The 19,455-nt window shown below is 43.5% G+C and overlaps 1 protein-coding gene across 7 annotated transcripts in view; it reads left to right on the top strand.

Moving 5' to 3' along the window:
• eif2ak4 (eukaryotic translation initiation factor 2 alpha kinase 4) overlaps window positions 1–18,812 on the top strand; it is a 151,521-nt gene extending 132,709 nt beyond the window's left edge. For 6 of the 7 annotated variants that reach the window (XM_072264608.1, XM_072264589.1, XM_072264600.1 and 3 more), the window contains 8 exons: window positions 2,217–2,297; window positions 5,440–5,552; window positions 8,263–8,324; window positions 10,994–11,091; window positions 11,790–11,858; window positions 15,405–15,449; window positions 16,078–16,196; window positions 17,192–18,812. In XM_072264608.1, the coding sequence (XP_072120709.1) occupies window positions 2,217–2,297; window positions 5,440–5,552; window positions 8,263–8,324; window positions 10,994–11,091; window positions 11,790–11,858; window positions 15,405–15,449; window positions 16,078–16,196; window positions 17,192–17,249 (645 nt within the window). In that variant the 3' untranslated portion in view covers window positions 17,250–18,812. The remainder of the gene's footprint in view (window positions 1–2,216; window positions 2,298–5,439; window positions 5,553–8,262; window positions 8,325–10,993; window positions 11,092–11,789; window positions 11,859–15,404; window positions 15,450–16,077; window positions 16,197–17,191) is intronic. The other variant, XM_072264596.1, reaches the window with a different exon arrangement.
• The last annotated feature ends 643 nt before the right edge of the window (window positions 18,813–19,455 follow it).

Consider the following 19,455-nt stretch of genomic DNA (forward strand, 5'->3'; position numbering starts at 1 on the left):
CAGCGGGAACATGCTTCCTGCCTGCAGCGCGTCCAATCCCTTAATAATCTTATATGTTTCAATAAAATCCCCTTTCAGCCTTCTAAATTCCAGAGTATACAAGCCCAGTCGCTCCAATCTTTTGACATATGACAGTCCTGCCATCCCGGGAATTAACCTTGTGAACCTACGCTGCACTCCCTCAATAGCAAGAATGTCCTTCTTCAAATTTGGAGACCAAAACTGCACACAGTACTCCAGGTGTGGTCTCACCAGGGCCCTGTGCAGCTGCAGAAGGACCTCACTGCTCTTATACTCAATTCCCCTTGTTATGAAGGCCAGCATGCCATTAGCTTTCTTCACAGCCTGCTGTACTTGCATGCTTGCTTTCAGTGACTGATGTACAAGAACACCTAGATCTCGTTGTGCTTCCCCTTTTCCTAACTTGACTCCATTTAGATAATAATCTGCCTTCCCGTTCTTACCACCAAAGTGGAATACCTCACACTTACCTACATTAAACTGCATCTGCCATGCATCTGCCCACTCACCCAGCCTGTCCAAGTCACCCTGCATTCTCATAACATCCTCCTCACATTTCATACTGCCACCCAGCTTTGTGTCATTGGCAAATTTGCTAATATTACTTTTAATTCCCTCATCTAAATTATTAACATAGATTGTAAACAGCTGCGGTCCCAGCACTGAACCCTGCGGTACCCCACTGGTCACCGCCTGCCATTCGGAAAAGGACCTGTTAATCGCTACTCTTTGTTTTCTGTCAGCCAGCCAATTTTCAATCCATGTCAGTACTCTGCCCCCAATACCACGTGCCCTAATTTTGCCCACTAATCTCCTATGTGGGACTTTATCAAAGGCTTTCTGAAAGTCCAGGTACACTACATCCACTGGCTCTCCCTTGTCCATTTTCATAGTTACATCCTCAAAAAATTCCAGATTAGTCAAGCACGATTTCCCCTTCGTAAATCCATGCTGACTTGGACCAATCCTGTTACTACTATCCAGATGTGTTGTAATTTCATCTTTTATAATTGACTCCAGCATCTTTCCCACCACCGATGTCAGGCTAACTGGTCTATAATTCCCTGTTTTTTTTCTTCCTCCGTTCTTGAAGAGAGGGACAACATTAGCCACCCTCCAATCCACAGGAACTGATCCTGAATCTATAGAACGTTGGAAAATGATTACCAATGCGTCCACGATTTCTAAAGCCACCTCCTTAAGTACCCTGGGATGCAGACCATCAGGTCCCGGGGACTTATCAGCCTTCAGACCCAACAGCCTATCCAACACCATTTGCTGCCTAATATAAATTTCCTTCAATTCATCCATTACCCTAGGTCCTCTGGCCACTATTACATCTGGGAGATTGTTTGTGTCTTCCCTAGTGAAGACAGATCCAAAGTACCTGTTCAGCTGGTCTGCCATTTCCTTGTTCCCCACAATAAATTCACCTGCTTCTGTCTTCAAGGGCTTGAATCAACTAGCATAACCCTAATCTTTACCCCAACATACCAACGTTATGACCACTTTGCACTGCAGTGAACTTTTATAATGTTCCTTATAGTTAACAGTTCTATGAAGTCTTCTCTCGTACTCCTTTGCTCCAAACAGAAAAGACCAACATTTCCTTAGAAGACATGTTCTCTAATCCAGGCAGCATCCTGGTAAATCTCCTCGTTAGTGCTTCCACATCCTCCCTATAACGAGGCTACCTGATTCACTTCTACAGATTTTGCTGCTAATTAAAAGATCCATGTGATTAAGGTTCTGTCTAGGTGTTATTAATAAATATCCGTGTTCTGTAGACAGCACTAGCCCTCAGTCTGTTCCACCCCGTTATATAGGGGACCTGTAGTGAACGCAGTCAGTGATCTTCATGGCTCAGCTGATGTGTGATGGTGTTACAGTTGGCAGCTGGAGTGGGGTGCGGGCACCTGAATTTGACACCTCTCCCCAGTTCTGCTTCCTTAGGACAGGTTCATGATCCCTGCCCTTCCCCTGTTGCCCCAGCTGAGATCGAACAACTTACCGTTATCTGGGAATTAAATCTGGACTCTTCCTCCAAGAATGCTTAAAGATTATATCATTATGCGTCTTTATTATTTTGATTACATTATACTATGAATCAACTGCTTTTCTCTTGAATCAAACTGTTGTTTCTGATTTCTACTGCTTATGATTTTAAGTCAGACCTCTGCTTTTTCCATGAACAGGAAGAAGTCCAGCAGCATTGCAAACAGACCGGAATCAGTTATTTAATCCTGGTCTCAGATAAAGAGAAAGACCATGTGAAGGTACAAGTACTACAGAATTTTTACAATTTTTCTCTGTTACAGCCCACATTCTTTGTATCTAAGTAATGTCTTCCGGTTAATATTCTGCATCATTGCTCCAATATGGATAACTAATGAAAGGAGTGTTACAGTCAAAGTGACACAGCTTGGAAGCAGGCTGTTTGGAAATTGAGTCCACACTGACCCATTCCACACAAAACCGACTTTAACCTAGGTGAGGGGAAGATGGTGCAGGCAGGACACGGTGACGTTTTGTGGGCAGTGAATACAACTGTTTTATTAATAGTAGTTTGTCTGGACTGTGGTCATTAAAATCAGCAGACTGTACTTTCCCTTTTGGAGTTGTGCTTTTGAACCTGCTGAACGACTGGGCATTTTTGAAGGATCCAATTACATGGACTCTCAGGAATGCAGGTGCGGCTGTGGCAGCAATTGCTGGAGCAGACTTGAGGACCGATCGATGTACCGTGTCGGGGCCCAGGCTTGAGAGCAAAAAGTGAACTGATGTTTAGTCAATTTCAGTGCCAAGCCAGATTAAAAAGATCAAGCTGTTGGGGACAAGGCGAAGAATGAAGCAGTATTCAGCTTACTACCCGAGAGGCTTTATTTACCTCAACACTGAACTGGTTCCATGGCTGTGGTCTGTAGCTGTGGAGCTCTTGGATCGGCTGCAGACTGAGCTGGTTCTGTGGCTGTGGGTTCATTTTCAGGGATTCTGCGATTCATTTCTGTGTGTTGTTTATTTTTTTAAATTGTTTGCATGATTTGTTCTTTTTTTCACACATTCGGTGTTTGACGGTCTTTGTTGTGCGTGATTTTTTAGTGGGTTCTATTGTTGTAGTGCCCTCACAATGTGTGTGTCAATGCTCGGCAGAGAGTTAAACACCTTCTCAAAAGTCACCTGAGCTGGAAGCTTTCTTCGGGGTTTTTAATGAGGAAAAACTTGTGAAACTGCAGAATACGTGTTAAATGCAATACAGAATCATTGCATGCCTGAATCTACCAATACTATTGATTATTCTCACAATCAGTGTTAACCAAGGCAACATTCCCTACTATGCCCTGTGGACCAGAGTGAACTTGTAGTGCAACAATAGCTTAATAACGATGAATGATAAACACAACACTTCCTTCAAAGTGCACCTACTGAATGTTTACTGATATTAAGAAATCTCAAGACTCAGATATTGCTGTTTCAAGAGCAAATAAGGAGTGGATAGAGATGGATGTCTTTCTACCGTGTGTGCTTAAAGTCGAAATCCAAATTAACTGCACAGGAAATGATGTAAGAAGAGCTTACGTATAGGATGTGATGTTCATACAAATGAACTGCATATGAAAAGAGCAATGCCTCTGCAGGCCAGAACACTCCCTGCCTGACATCCATAAGATGGACTGAAACTAAAAGTCAAATGATCATATTATTATGTCTGTGGCAAAAGAAAGGACAGTCGCAGACACTGGTCTTGAAACAGTCTTTACTGCACAGTCTTTAACGTTCTCACTTCGAAAGTGTCGACTTTGATGACATACTTGCTTATGGTAATGTCTGCTGAGCCGACCAGTGACCATTGCTCACTCTGAATGACGATTGGGTGAGGTAACTCCAGAGTGAGTTGTGCTCTCTTAATGTGTCCTCCAACTCGCAGAGTCAAGAAATGGGGCAGAGTTCAAAGGTTAATTTATTATCAAAGTGTACAGCTCTGAAATTCTTCTTCTCCGGGTAGTCATGAAACCAAGAAAGAAAAGAAAGGCAGCACGATCACCAAATCCCAAATGTCCCCTCCCCACACAAAAATGGAACAGGCACATCAACCCCCAATTCCCTCCTCCTGCACAAAAAAACAAACAAAACGGAACAGGCACATCGACACTCAAATTCCCCTCACTCTTCCCCCACTGCCCGCACAAAAAAAAAGAGAAAAACCAGGAGAAAAGCCACAGAATATAAAAAAAAACTATAAGACTTTTAAAAAAAAAGTTTATAGTTCATGTCCACACCCAAAACACAGAAAACCTGGGCAACACTCTCTGGGCAGAGCGGGTGGCTCTCCGCTGTCCAGTGGTCAAAGGACAGGCAGCCGGTGCTCACCCTCCGCAATTGTCTCGATGGTTTAATCTCCCTCGTCGCTTTAATCGGTGAAAAGGAGTCATATCGGTTTGCACCCCGTCCCACAGCCTGCCACGAGGTTTGAACAACGCTGCCTCTGTCTCCTGGAATCCTCTTGGAGACAGCAGAGCGCTGAAGCACCCAAATGATCTCCAGACTTCTGCATTTGCTTTAATGTACTGGAACACCCAAACGATCTCCAAACAGTTCCAGAATCACATTCAAGATGAAAACAAGCATTAAAGGACATAAGAGAAGTAAAGTGCATGGTTTTTTGGTCTATCCAGAAGATGATGACCAAAAGAGTGTGTATGCAGGTGCCATCTTAACTGGAAGGTGTAAGGTAACTTTGGATTGGGAGAAATTCCTGCTTTGTGATGCACTGCACATCCTCTGCATACACCTGCCTTTGAACAACAAGAAGGATTCTAACCTTTGCCCGACGTTTGGCAGGGTTCCGGCCAGCCCTCCAGCATTTTGTGTGTGTTGCTGCTTCATACACCTTTGTCTCTGTTAGGGTTGCCTCAGCTTCAGGCTCCTTGTTCTTGCTGCTTTAGCTGTGGCATGGGTTCGCACTGCAGCTATGCCAAGTGTGGTTTTGCTTAAGCGTTGCAAAGACCCGATCGACGCACCACATTCGGACCTGACTTCCAACGCTGGCATTGCCTTTGGAGATGAGTTATCTTTTCACTCTACTGCTCTTGCAACGTATGTGTACAAAGCTAGGCAGAGAGTTAAACACCTGAAAAATCACCTGAGCTGAAAGCTTTCTTCAGGGTTTTTATGATTTAAAAAAAAAAGTTGCACTTTTCTAAACTGGTACCTTAAAAGTTGCATGTACACCAACATGTTCAATTTATGTATGCATGGGGACTTCGCAGTAATCCCGTTCAGTGGGTCCTTTGGAGTTCAGCTGTTATTTGGTCAACACTGTTGCAGATTGGAATGTCAAAACCGCAAGCTACCTGACAATTTAAAGACTGTTTCATTGATAAGTGGCTTGTGGTTCTTAATGGCTTATCCTTCCCTCAGGTGAGGTCATTTGAAAAGGACAAACAGACGGAAAAGCGAGTTTTGGTATCAAAGTTAGTTGATCATTTCTCCGAGAAGCTGTGGCGCAAAGTGTCCGATGACAAGAGCAGCAGGTGAGCACGGTTTTGTCTGTGGGTCCTGGTCATTACTGGAGATGCTGGTGGAGTGGATTCACTGGAGCTGAGGGTCAGCCCAGGTAATTGCCTGAAATGGGAGAGATTAAATAGCACGGAGTTATTGGTATTGATTAGATTGTACCAAAGATCAAAGAATTGGATTCATAATAGAAAGTGGGGAATAAGTGCAGAAACAGGTCTTCATTGTGAGCTCTCTGTTGGAGTACAGTAGTTGGGAGGTATGTCGCAGTCATGCAATGTGTTGGTGAGACCTTTGTCTATTCTGTATAGATTTGGTCACCTTGTTATAAGGAAGACTCCATTAAACTGGAAAGGGTGCAGAGAACATTTATAATGATGGTTCCAATACTAGAGAGCCTAAGTGTTGGGGACAAGTTGAGCAGGCTAGGACTTTATTCCTTGAAGTAGGAGACTAAGGAGGTAAACTTGAAGAGCAGTGAGGGCTCTTGATAAGATGAACTCTCACAGTCTTTTTCCCAGCAAAAGGGAACTAAAAACCTAAAGGGCACAGGTTTAGCCGAGAGCACCTACTTCATGCAGAGAATAGGTAGCATATGGAGCAGAGTTGTCGGGGCAGCTATGGTAGTAATATTTAACAGACATTGGATAGGAGAGCTTTAGAAGGACATGGCAAATGGGAGTACCTTTGTGGTCACCATAGTCAGCATCGACAAATTGAGTTCCATGCTGAATGACATAGAAACTCTAGTTAAATCTGAGAGAGCTAGATAGAGTAAAGATATTGAAGGAAATGAGAAAGCTGTTGAAGAAACCTGATGGCACAGGACACAATAAGCAGCAACAACATTACTGACCTATTGCAGATGGTTCAGTGACAGTCTTCACTCTTCTCAGAATCAAATGTGATGTTCAGTGTCATACCTTGAGTGAATATGGTGATCACTATGCTTTCCTTTCTCTTACTGAAGTTACAGCAGGTCTTTGTGTTTAAATTAAAAATGAATTATATCTCTAGATCAAGTTTGCCAGTTGGCTGAGTTGGTGGAGAGGTCATGGTTGTTCTTTAGAAGAAAGCAGACTCCCTTATAATGTAGCTCATTTCTCAAAGCTGCTTCTATGAATGTGAGGCCCTATATTGAACACCCAGCTGCCAGCATAGTTTGGAAATCAATAAATTACTGAGGGAAAAAAGGGAAAAATAAAACAGACGCTGGAAATCTGAAACAGAAAAATGAAAATGCTAGACGCATTCAGCAGGTCAGGCAGCATCTTTAGAAAGAGAAACAAAGTTAATGTTTTTCAATCTAAAATTGTAGGTGATTGGGACGAGCTTGTATAGCCATCTTGGATGAGCTGGGCTGTAGGGTGTATTTTCATGCTCTGTAACTATGACTGTCTTCTTTCCATCTGTATCAGAGTTTAAGTGATTTTGGCGCAGTTTTTCTCTCCCCTTTGGTGTTGTCTGACCTGCTGGATAAGTCCCACAACCCTGTTGTTAGCAACACAAAACACAAAGAAGCTTTGACTGCCGCATTATCATACCTTATCTGAGATACTCTCTTTATTCTATCCAATGCTCTCCCCCCACCTCCACCCTTTCTGTAGCCAAAACTAACTGGTTTGATCTTTTTCCCAGCCTCAGACCCTTAAATGCTTCTCTTACCATAGGGGCTGCCTGACCTGCTGAGTTTTCCAGCATTTTCTGTCTTAGTTATTGAGGGAAGTTCTGTTGTTCTGATTACTATCAGTTTGATTAACTTGCCCACTAAAATGGTCCAGACATACCAAGTACAATTGAAATATTTCAAGCGGGGGCTGGATTAATAACTATTTCTCACTATTTGGTAAATAGTGGTACATTTGGTGCCCAAAGGTCGTAAGCAACGGGTTTCAGCGGAGCGGGACGACATCTTTCCAAAATGTATTACATATGGGGTTCTAACACTCAAAGGCAAGGAGACTCTGGATTCTGTTTTATTCTTTTTACCACCATGATGCACTTGTATATGGAGTGATTTTACCTGATGGCATGCAAGGAAAAGCTTTTCTGTATATCTTGATACATATGACAACAGCAACCCACAGTCATGAAAATGGCCCTTCAGCTGAACTGATCCATACTGGCCATGGTGCCCTCCAGGGTAATACCACTTGCTCACTGATGGCTTGTATCCCTCTAACCGAGGAATATAAAGAATGTAAAAAGGATCTTAAAGAAATTAGAAAAGCTAAAAGAAGATATGAGGCTGCTTTGGCAAGTAAGGTGAAAATAAATCCAAAGGTCTTTATTCTTTGGAGCATAGAAGGTTGAGGGGGGACTTGATAGAGGTGTTTAAAATTATGAGGGGGATAAATAGAGTTGACGTGGATAGGCTTTTTCCATTGAGAGTGGGGGAGATTCAAACAAGAGGACGTGAGTTGAGAGTTAAAGGGCAAAAGATTAGGGGTAACATGAGGGGAAACTTTACTCAGAGGCAGAGTAAAATATAAATTTTGGCACGGACTGGAAGGGCCGAGATGGCCTGTTTCCGTGCTGTAATTGTTATATGGTTATATGGTTATTTTTGGGAATATTAAGAAATGATTGAGTTCAGATGTAAGATGTCCTAGTTGGCCAGTGATAGAAATTTATATTTAAAACAACTACACTATTGCTCCTATTGCGATCTTCATTTTGTGTGATTGCTTTGTGTTTACAGTCTTTCTTTCCATGTTTAATTTTAAGCAGGGAATCTCGAGAGACCTTCTCCTCTCAGGGCTTGATAGGATCACTCTGCTGTGCTACAGGTAACTGGTGCGCGTGTGCCTTGGTGAATAATGCTGTGAACCTCACTGGAGGGAGGCTGATGAAGGGGTGAACGTTAGTTATTGAGTGACTTGCCATGGTTGGGACCATCGTTAAGTTCAATTCATGGCACGTGGTATTTTTCTCAGTCTTTCTTCTCTTTCAGGCATAACATTTCACATTTCTGCCTTTGAAACCTGATGCTGTACCTATCATAGCAACGCTTTAATTATTAATTTGTAATTCTGTCAAGTTCAAAGGTGTGTATTTGTTTTCGCAGGGATTAAACATACAAAAATGGCAATTATTATGTCATGATACCATGTCAATAATAATTATACTCAAGTTCATAGTTGTGTTTAAAATTTATTGGTGAATTCATTGTGAGGGAGAAAGGACAAGTAAGGTATTTATTTCTGTCTTGAGGTATTTGTTCTGATACCTCCTATATCTTCCTTCCACTCTGGTTTTGTGAAAGTATTCTTCTTATTTAATTCCATCATTCACAATAAATTCAGTTCATTTTGATCCTTCAATGGCTTTTGAAGTTGGGTACCCAGTTGCAATAAGATAGGGTGTTGGTGAGGTTATAGCTGGAATATCACCCATAAATTTAAAAAAAATCTTGATACACTTTCCATAGAAGAATAGCAAGAACTTAGACCATAAGACATAGGAGCAGAATTAGGCCATTTATCTCATTGAGTCTGCTCTGCCATTTCATCATGGCTGATCATTTTTCCTTTCAGTCCCAGTCTCCTGCCTTCTCCCTGTATCCCTTCATGCCCTGACTAATCAAGAATCTATCAACCTCTGCCTTAAATATACATAAAGACTTTGGCCTCCACAGCTGCCAGTAGCAACGAATTCCACAGATTCACCACTCTCTGGCTAAAGAAATTCCTCCTCATCTCCATTCTAAAAGGATACCCCTCTATTCTGAGGCCGTGTCCTCTTGTCTTGGACTCTCCCACCATAGGAAACATCCACTCCACATCCACTCTATCAAGGCCTTTCACCATTTGATAGGTTTCAATGAGGTCACACTTTATTCTTCTGAATTCCAGTTTAGCAGATGAGCAGAAATTTCTTCATGGCTGTAAATCTTGGGAATCTCAGAGGCTGTGTTGACTCAGGCATTGAATTAGAGATGGATGGATTTCTGGAAGTGAATATGTCATAGTAATGGTTTTGAGATCGATCAGCGAAAGCTGCACTTCTGGTCCTATTTCTCTTATTCCTACAGTCTTCCTCCGGTTTGGACCCTTTAGAAGTAATGTTACTGAGTGAGATCTGTGTTCCTGAGTTTCGTTACCTTTTAAATGAACCTGCCATTTGCTGCCTTCCGTTGGTATCTCAGACTTCCCACCAGACCAGATGAACTGCACCCTAGGGTTCTGAAAGAGGTAGTGTTAGAGAGTGTGGAATGATCTTTCAAAAATCATTGGACTCTGGCATGGTGCCAGAGGACTGAAAAATTGCAAATGTCACTCCACTCTTAAAGAAAGGATGAAGGCAGCAGCAGGAAGTTATAGACCAGTTAGCCTGACCTCTGTGGTTGGGAAGATGTTGGAGTCAATTGTTAAGGATGAGGTGACACAGTACAAGAGAGGACAAAGTCAGCACTGTTTCCTTAAGGGAAAATATTACCTGATGAACCTGTTGGAATTCTTTGAGGAGATTACAAATAAAGGGGATGCAGTGGATGTTGTATATTTGGATTTTCAGAAGGTCTTTGACAAGATGCCACACATGAGGCTGCTTACCAAGTTAAGAGCTAATGGTATTACAGGAAAGTTACTGGCATGGTTAAAGCATTAGCTTATTGGTAGGAGGAAGCGAGTCATGCACTTTGGTAGTAGAAATAATGTGCAGACTATTTTCTAAACAGGGAGGCAATCCAAAAATCTAAGGTGCAAAAGGACTTGGAGTCCTTGTGCAGAACAGCCTAAAGGTTAACTTGCAGGTAGAGTCAGTGGTGAGGAAGGCAAATGCAGTGTTAGTATTAATTTCAAGAGGTCTAGGATACAAAAGCAGGGATGTGATGCTGAGGCTTTATAGGGTACTGGTGAGACCTCACCTTGAGTATTGTGAACAGTTTTGGGCCCCTCATCTAAGAAGAGATGTGCTGACATTGGAGAGGGTCCAGGGGAGGTTCACAAGGATGATTCCAGGAATGAAGAGGTTATCATACGAGGAACGTTTGATGGCTCTGGGTCTCTACTCGTGGAATTTAGAAGGATGAAGGGGGACCTCATTGAAACCTTTTATAAGTTGAAAGGTGTCGACAGAGTAGATGTGGAAAAGTTGTTTCCCACGGTGCAGGAGTCTAGGCCAAGGGCACAGCCACAGGATAGAGGGGCGTCCATTTAAAACAGATGCAGAGAAATTTCTTTAGCTGTTGGGTGGTGAATTTGTGGAGTTTGTTATCACAGGCAGTTGCGGAGGCCAGGTCGTTGGGTGTATTTAAGGCAGAGCTTTATAGGTTCTTGATTGGACATGGCATCAAAGTTTACAGGGAGAAGGCTGGGAGGGGGTCTGAGGAAGGGAAGAGGGATCAGCCATGATTGAATAGCGGAGCAGACTTGATGGGCCAAATGGCCTAATTCTGCTCTTGTGTCTTATGGGCCAAAACTACATTAGTAATTTATTTATCGTCGTCTTCTCACAGGATCCTTTGAATCAAACGGAGGTTCAATTACCCCACATCTCACTTTCATTCCACCTGACAAGTTATCTGTCAGCAACAAAGAGCAGTACGGAGAGAAGGTGAGAGGTTTTCTTCTTCAGTGTTGTTGTGCTCATTACCACCCCTGGGTAAAGTGTAACACCTGCTAAGCACCCCCCCCCCGGATCAGGGTCACATGAAGCCATGGGCGCAGGTGGTGGATGGTCATACGAGCAGCTGGTGCACATCACAAGTCCTGGTTATGTGTCCACTGGGACCATCTTTCTGTAGAGTATTGATAAAGGCACGAGTCAACTCCCTTGCAAAGACGCTGCCCAGAAGGCAATGGCAAACCGCTTCTGTAGAAAAATTTGCCAAGAGCAGTCATGATCATGGAGATCATGATTGCCCGCGTCATACAACACAGCACATAATGAATGAACATTACCAAATACTGTAGGAAAGTCAGGGCACAATATACATTTGAATATTGAACAACATCATTCATGGCTGAGAAGTATTTTTACAGTTTATTCTCTACCTTTGTACCCAGTCCTGCAAACTAAGTTAGTGCTCTCTCAAAGATTGTGGCTTTTAATGACATGCATTTTCCTATGAATTTGTGCTGATACTAGAAACAAGATCATGGCTGTAATAAGACTGTGTGGGCATCGATAAAAACAGTGCTTGTCAAAACCAGCGCCTGCAGTGAGCCGCAATGAACGTTGGCTGCTTCTTTATTATAATTTGCTGCAGCACTTGTCTGAGTTTTCCTCATCCTGCATAACTTTCTTCTCAGGTTGTAACAAGACTTAAAAGCTTTGTCAGTAACCTGCAGCAGAAAGGGAGTGAAATTGAAGTTTTAATGGTAAGTGTCTGATTGATGGGTGCAGTGTGTGTGGGGACCCTGGGGAATGAAGCAATGAAAAGGGACATGGCTCAATGATTGGGGCAGAGGGCTGGGCAGCTGGAGGGAGATCAAGGTGAGAACCAAGAGGAAGAAAGAGGGACATTGTTTCCCTTTCTTCCTCCTGTTGATAAAAGGCTCCCATTAAAGTGAGCTGAGCTGAGCCAGATGTTAGAGATTAAAGAAAACAATATTGATCAGCGGAGCCGTTTCAACGTTTGTTTCATAAATGGCCTGTCTGGGAGTGCAGAGAGCTGTAGCAGTATGAAAGATAAATCCAGGTTTTTATTTAATGGCAAGATGTGTAGAATTGTGGAGGACACAAGGTGTGGATTGATTACGTGCAGGTAAATCAGGGTATTGAGTATCGAAATTGGCTAAACTTGGATTGCAGCTCTTTAAAACCTTAGGCAGGCCACATTTGGAGTACATTACAGAACGGCTGTGGAGGCTTTGGAGAGAGTGTATAGGATGTTCATCAGAATGCTGCCTAGATTAGAGAGTATTAGCTGTAAAGAGCTTGGACAGACTTTTCTCTGGAGTGTCAGGGGCTGAGAGAGATGTATAAAATTACAAGAGGTAAAGATAGAGTAGATGGTCAGAGTCTTCTCCCAGGATGGAAATGTCAGGTACCAGAGGCCATACGGTGGGGGGAGGAAGGTTTAAAGATTTGTGAAGTAAGTTTTTCTTTTACAGAGGGAGTTGTTAATGCTTGGACAGGCTGCCAGGGAGGTGGTAGAAGCAGATACAATAGTAATATTTAAGAGGGATTTAGAAACAGGAAATTGAGAATTACAAATGTTGTGTAGGGAGATGGACTAGTTTAGATTGGCATCATAGCTGGCACAGAAGGGCTTATTTCTGTTCTGTACTAGTCACTAGCTACCGATGGACAGATTCAGGTGCGGGTGCAATGTTGGGCTTTGTTCAAGGAGCTCTTGCACGTGGATAAACCCTTGATTAGGCCCTGTCTTTAGTTCTGGGCGGTACACGATGAGGACACGATAATGATCTTGGGAGGGGGTACAGGACAGATCCACTAGAATGTGCCTGGGACTGATGAGGTTTTTAGAGCCTAAAGTTACATTTCTACGAATGCTGAAGATGAAATGTTTAAGGTGATTGGAGGGTTAGATGAGAGAGTTGGGAGGAAGTCTGTCCTCGGGGATGGGCGTGTGAAATCTAGAACAAGGGAGGGCACACAGGAGTAACATGAGGGAGCAGTGTTTATTGTTGCCCTCTCCCCGTCTAAAATGTACTGATCAGGCCAAGGATCACGGAAAGTTAGATGCTTTGCTGGTAACGGTATTAAAGGCTACAGAACCCAAGTGGGTAGGTGAGAATAGCATATGGAGCAGCCATTACCTGATTGAAAATGGAACAAGTTTGATGGGCTGTATGGCCTAATCTTGTTCTTCTATCTCTTTCTACCTCAAACTATTGAAATGGCAACCAAGCAGTTTCATGAGAGTGTTACAACAGATATCATTCTCCACTATCGTAATCCCACAGCAGTGAGATATTTCAGCGGGTGATCTGTTATATTAAACTCGCATTTACCGGGTTTAAATGTTGATCACAGCTCTGCAAAAACGTCCCTTGGTTTGAATTGAGTCAAACAGTTTTTGCTGATTTAAGAAGGAAGATGGGGCTCAGGTTAACCTTTTTTTGCCAGATGGTACTTCTGACAGTCAGCACTGAGACTGTGTGTGTGCGGTGAGTCTGTGCATCAGGCTCTGGTCTTCAAATGCTTTGGACCTCCCTGACATAGGGCCAAGATCTCGTGCTGTTCGCACTCTGGTAGTTTGGCTGTAATGGCCCTTGGTACTGGAAGGGAATCAGAGCATCCTCAACCATAAGGGAATACCAGAGGAGAAGGCAACTTCCTCACTGCCGTGTTAGAATATCGTCCTGATGTTGTCCATGAGCTCACCTTCCACCCTTGTTTTCACTGAACGACAGCTCCAGCTCCATCTCCCTCGTGCTTTGGTTTAAAATAACCCAGTCCTCTGATTCAAATCTCTCTTTATCCTCAGGAACCCACTGAGTTCTATAAGTTTCCACTTCAAATTCCAGCCCCTTGTGGACCCTCCAGCATTCAGATAGTGTGTATGGTTGCCTGGGTCCTACGCTCTGAAATTCTCTTCCAAATCTCTCTCCTCAAAGTTTGCTCTCTGTCCAATATATTAGACGACCCACCCAGTAGCTGTGCCTTGCCTCTGTGTCAAGTTTTGATTGGTAACCCATTTCTTAAACATGTCGGGGCACTGCCCTACAACTAAAGCAGCTCGCAGCTCAGAGAAGGAGATCTCTGATTTCAGTGTGAGGGGAAGCCATTTCAGGGACACTGCCCTGATGTTGCACTGATGTGGTTGTCTGGAGAAGGCAGGGTGTCCCAACTGTATAAAATGTTCTGTACCATCTCTGTGTGGAGCATTAAGTTTGATGATGAAGTAGGAAATGGTAGATACCTGCTGCTGCTAGTTTCCCTCAGCTAAACTGGCCCAAACTAAGCAGCACTTTGTCCCAGCTTCATCTTGGTGTCTTTCCTATTTAATCAACTTGTTATTATTTCCAGTTAATGAGGGCTGCTCTATTTGATGGGATTTTAATCTTTTCTGTGATTTTGGTGTTGACAAGTGATTCCTGGCAGTGAGTATTGGGGGAGGGGAGGCCAACCCTTATCCCTTTTCCCAATTCTTTTCAGGTTCAAGCTAAATATATTATCAAAGTATATATCCATCACCATATACAACCCTGAAATTAATTTTTTTGTGGGTCTTCTCAGGGAATCAATGAAAGACCACACCAACTTGGCTGTTGAACCACTGTGCAAATACTAAAAGAAAGAAACAATAATAATAAATAATTAAGCTATAAATATTGAGACTGTGAGATGAAGAGTCCTTGCAAGTGAGTTCATAGGTCATGGGAACATTTCAATGATGGGGCAAGTGAAGTTGAATGAACTTATCTCCTTTGGTTCAAGAGCCTGATGGTTGAGGGGTAGTAACTGTTCCTGAACCTGGTGGTGTGGGTCCTGAGGCTCCTGTACTTTCTTCCTGATGGCAGCAGTGAGAAGAGAGCATGTCCTGGGTGGTGGGGGTCTCTGATGACGGACGCTGCTTCCCTGCGACAACACTTCTTGTGGGTATGCTCAACGGTGGGGCGACTTTGAGCATTGTAACCTCCTCATGAGAGGGAAACCTACTGAATTGATTGATCCAACCTGGACACTGTCGTACACACGAGAGAGTGTCTGTGCTGAATTTCTCAGCCACCAGGGCTTTATGGCTTGTGGGCCTCTGAATTTCCTGCTTAACTGGGCCGGTTTTCCCGTACTGCTCTTGCAGCACTCTCAGCTCGGGAAAACTGCCTTTACTCTCCAGCGTCTCTGTCACGTAGGGTTTAGAGTGAGCTGTGAGCGTGCCCAGTCACAAGGAGTTGTGTGAAACAGTGAGCACGGTGATAAATTCCCACGAGTTACACGTATGATATAATTTGCAGGTTGATGTGTCGAAGGAAACCGTGAAGAGCTTCTTGTCACTGAAGGTAAGGGTTTCAGTCTAAACAACTCACTGTAAATGAAAAGTCAAGTCAGAGATAAAAACCGAAATTGCTGAAAATACTCAGCTGGTCAGACAGTAGCTGAACTCCCCTGAAATATGAACTCAATTTGTCTTTCCACGGGTGCTGCCTGATCTGCTGAGTTCTGGGTGTACTAGCTCTAAGTGACTATTTCACAAGTAACATTCACTATGTAGTAGGGAGGGTTCATGCAATTCTGGTGCCAGCCCTGCTTTTCTCCCAGATTACCTGACTGGGTGAGTCGGAGGACTCACCCCTGTGGTTGCCACTGGGTTGCTAACAAGCTGGCTCTATAGGCTGTGGGTGAGTGGTGAGGCCTCACCAAATCATCAGACATCATGACCCAAACTGATTCTGGCTTGTTCCCCACACGTCGATAACTGAGATGCCTCTCCTCCTTTTGAAGAGTGGAGTCACTGCAAAAAGTGGGTCAGGTTCAGGTAAGAGATTTGCCTGAAGCAAGCGTACGTACCTCAGGTACTGTTCAGTAATGCTCCTGATGAGAAGGTTGAACAGTTTCAGCCTTGCATTGGCCTTATAATGAAGCTGTTTCTTGGTCTGCCTTCCTTATTCTCTGTTCTTGTTTTCCCAGTGTGACAGGGATGAGCAAACATTTTACACCAGTGTCCAACAGCTGCTCTCTCAGTCACCTAAACAACGATATCTGAAATCCATTTGTGACCAAATCCACCACTTCAAGTTAATCAAGAGGTAAGGCCATCTGAGTTCCAAAAAAGTGTGGGGTGGGCGTTGTGGGGGCAGGATTCCTGGTTGAGGTACTCTGGCAGGGTCTCTGCCTTGCTTCTCACCGCAGTGGAGAACCACAGCTGCTGTAAGGAGAGTGTGGAGAATGGGATGTTGTTTCAGGCCAGTTTCACTGCGATGAAACTTGGATCAATTACATCTCCTACCATATTTCAAAGGAATGGCATTAACAATTTGTTTCCTGATCACAAAATTATTTCTGAAATTTAGCAGCCGATTACTGAAGGTTTGGGCATAAATAGTATTTGACCCTAAGCGCTGGTTGCATTGGATAAAGTGGAGTGAACGCTTTTCTATTGTGCTTCATGAGAGTTGTCCTAGGGTAGGTGTAGCAAGGGTTATATAAAGTCAGAATCAGGTTTATTATCACTGGCATGTGTCGTGAAATTTGCTAATTCAGCAGCAGCAGTTCAATGCAATACATAATAATATAGAAAGAAAATAAATAGATAAATTAAAGTATATATATATCGAATAGATTAAAAACAGTGCAAACACACAAAATATATACACACGTATACAGAAAGTGAGGCAGTGTTCATGGGTTCAATGTCCATTTAGGAATTGTATAGCAGAGGGGGAAGAAGCTGTTCCTGAATCATTGAGTGTGTGCCTTCAGGCTTTTGCACCTCCTTCTTGACGGTCACAATGAGAAGAGGGCATGCCCTGTGTGATAATAATGGATGCCGACTTTCTGAAACATGGAGAAGGTGTTTTTCTTTCTGTCCTTGCAGGAGCACCCCCCCCCCCCCCGCCCCGCTCATACCAGACACTGATGCAACACTTCAGAATGCTCTCCATGGTACATCTATAGAGATTTTGAGTGTTTCAGTTGACAAAGCAAATCCCTTCAAGCTACAAGAGACTTGTGTTCTGGAACTAACCATCTTTCAGAATATGTATCACAGAGGTAGCTGACATTTGTCCTTTTGTCTCCACAGAGTGTCCATGCTGCTTCTGTACAGTTACAAAGATGACTACTACCAGATTATGTTCTAGCGAGATTCCTTGTTTGAAGTTTGTACAAAAGCACTGCATGGAGCAGTGTGCACAGATTATTTTGATGTGTGGGAGTTTCATGAGTTAATTACTTGGGAGAGCACAAAACTGGGAATATTTGAATCAAATATGTCAATCCAGTGTGTTGTGGATGCACATACTTTGTGCAGTGTGTTAAACTGCACCATCATCGTCATTCCGCTGTTCATCTCAGCATCATCCCTTCCTCTAGTTACTCTCTCCACCCAAGCTCTGGGCTCCAGTTTTATGGAGGCTATAACCACCCATCCCACCCCACAGCCAACGCTCCCCTGCACCCTGCAGCCATTCCTTCAGCTAAAGCCCAAGTAAAAGCTGACAGGCACAGCTCCACACCGCATCCTTGCCATTCAGTCAAAGTAGCTGCCCGTTCCTTCACATTAGGGGCACTGCCCCATCCGTGGTGTGACCTGATGTAACAAGTCAAGTATGTTCCTCTTCTGAGGCAGACGTTTACTGTCACTAGCAGTCCCTGCGTTTTCTTTGTTAATGATTACACCTGACGATCTAGCCGTGGTGAGACTGCCCCACACTGTTCAGCAGAGCTCAGGTCATAGAAATTCTCTTGCTGCTTGAGTCTGGGACCGCGATGTGTCCCACCACTGCCCGCTGTGCTAACCATGCCTGCAGCCATGCTGCATTTTCTCTCGTCCCTCCTTCCGAGCAGCCGTTTTGCTCACTGTTTGGTCTCGCGCAGCCAACTGTTTGATGGGAATGAGTGCCTTTTAAATCCACCAGCCTACCTTAATCAATGTCAGCAGATTTTCTGTTTAACTAAGTTCGAACAATAAGGCAATGTGATTGGCCCACCCGCTTCATGAGGTATTTGTTTTGCTTTAGGAATCATAGTGTTTAATTTTCAAAGAATCTTTGAATCATGTCTAACCTGAGCGTTGTAGTACCAGATTGTGTATAACTAGTGGCTCCAATCTGTCGGCAGGCACTAGAGCCACTCTGGTGAGTTGGGGTGTACTTTACAGGTTTTAAAGTTGCTACTAATGTGTTGCTTATCCAATCCGTTGTGGATTGATAGTGCCCTCCTCAGCTGAGTCACTCTGGTTTCTGATTGTACAGAAAAGCAGCCTTGCATCGGAACTGAAGCTAAGTTTGTAGAATTATGAAATATTGTAGAATTAGCCAGAAATAGTGAGGAAAGTAACACAGCCTAGCTGCTAGGGAGTTTGTTGTCGTGCTGGTGTTGAACAATTCTGAAGGATCAAAGGTGAGCGATACAAACGGAAGCCATTGTACTTTATCATGATGCTTTTATTCTGCCTTAAGACAGTCTTGCTGGTGCAGCAACCAGAGGAACAACCAAATGATAGACCTGAAGTTCTGATGCTACTACTTGGCTTTTAGCGTTTTGTCAAGGTGCCCTTAGTAAGAGCAATCTCCAGGGAATTTCAAAGCTTAAGTTGATTATACTTGAAATTTAGATCATTCTAAATTGTGAAATTGAACAGTGAGCATAAAGTGACTTTTGCTGTAAATCTAGAGAAAAATAAACTTTGTCTGTACATGAGACTTTTATCCCTGTCTTGGTTATGGTCATTATACTTCAGCTGTTAACTGTTTGGATGGTAAAATATTCGGAGGGTCTTTCTTCCAGTAGGTCCTCAAAGCCAGCCTACACTGATGTACAGCAACACACACAAAATGCTGGTGAACGCAGCAGGCCAGGCGGCATCTATAGGAAGAGGTACAGTCGATGTTTGGGGCTGGGACGCTTCGTCAGGACTAATGTACAGCAACAGGATTATTGCTTCTTGGCAGGTTCTGAAAACACTTGGACGGCAACATTCTCAGCCAGATTCTGCTGCAATGTACATCTGTTTGCAGCAAGCGGTGGCAAAGTGGAACAGTGTATTCCAGCATGTACCAATCTGCTGACCCTAATCACTGAAGGAAGCACACTTGCTGGTTATATCCAAATGACATAGTAAGAGTGGAGGAGGTCAGCACTCCACTGTACTCGGTTCTGTTGACAACAGTTGCAGTTTAGTTTTGCTGAAAAGCTTGTTTGGATCTTTTTGCAAATTCCATTTGATGCCTGTCTCTGCAGCTGAAGGTTTGAATGTTTCAAATTGATGAAAGACAGGGAAACGAAAGGAAAGAACCTCCCTGACTGACACAGGTACATACTGTTTCTTTTGGTGCAGAGTTTGCC

The sequence above is a fragment of the Mobula birostris genome, chromosome 1, assembly GCF_030028105.1.
Source record: "Mobula birostris isolate sMobBir1 chromosome 1, sMobBir1.hap1, whole genome shotgun sequence".
Lineage (NCBI taxonomy): Eukaryota > Metazoa > Chordata > Chondrichthyes > Myliobatiformes > Myliobatidae > Mobula > Mobula birostris.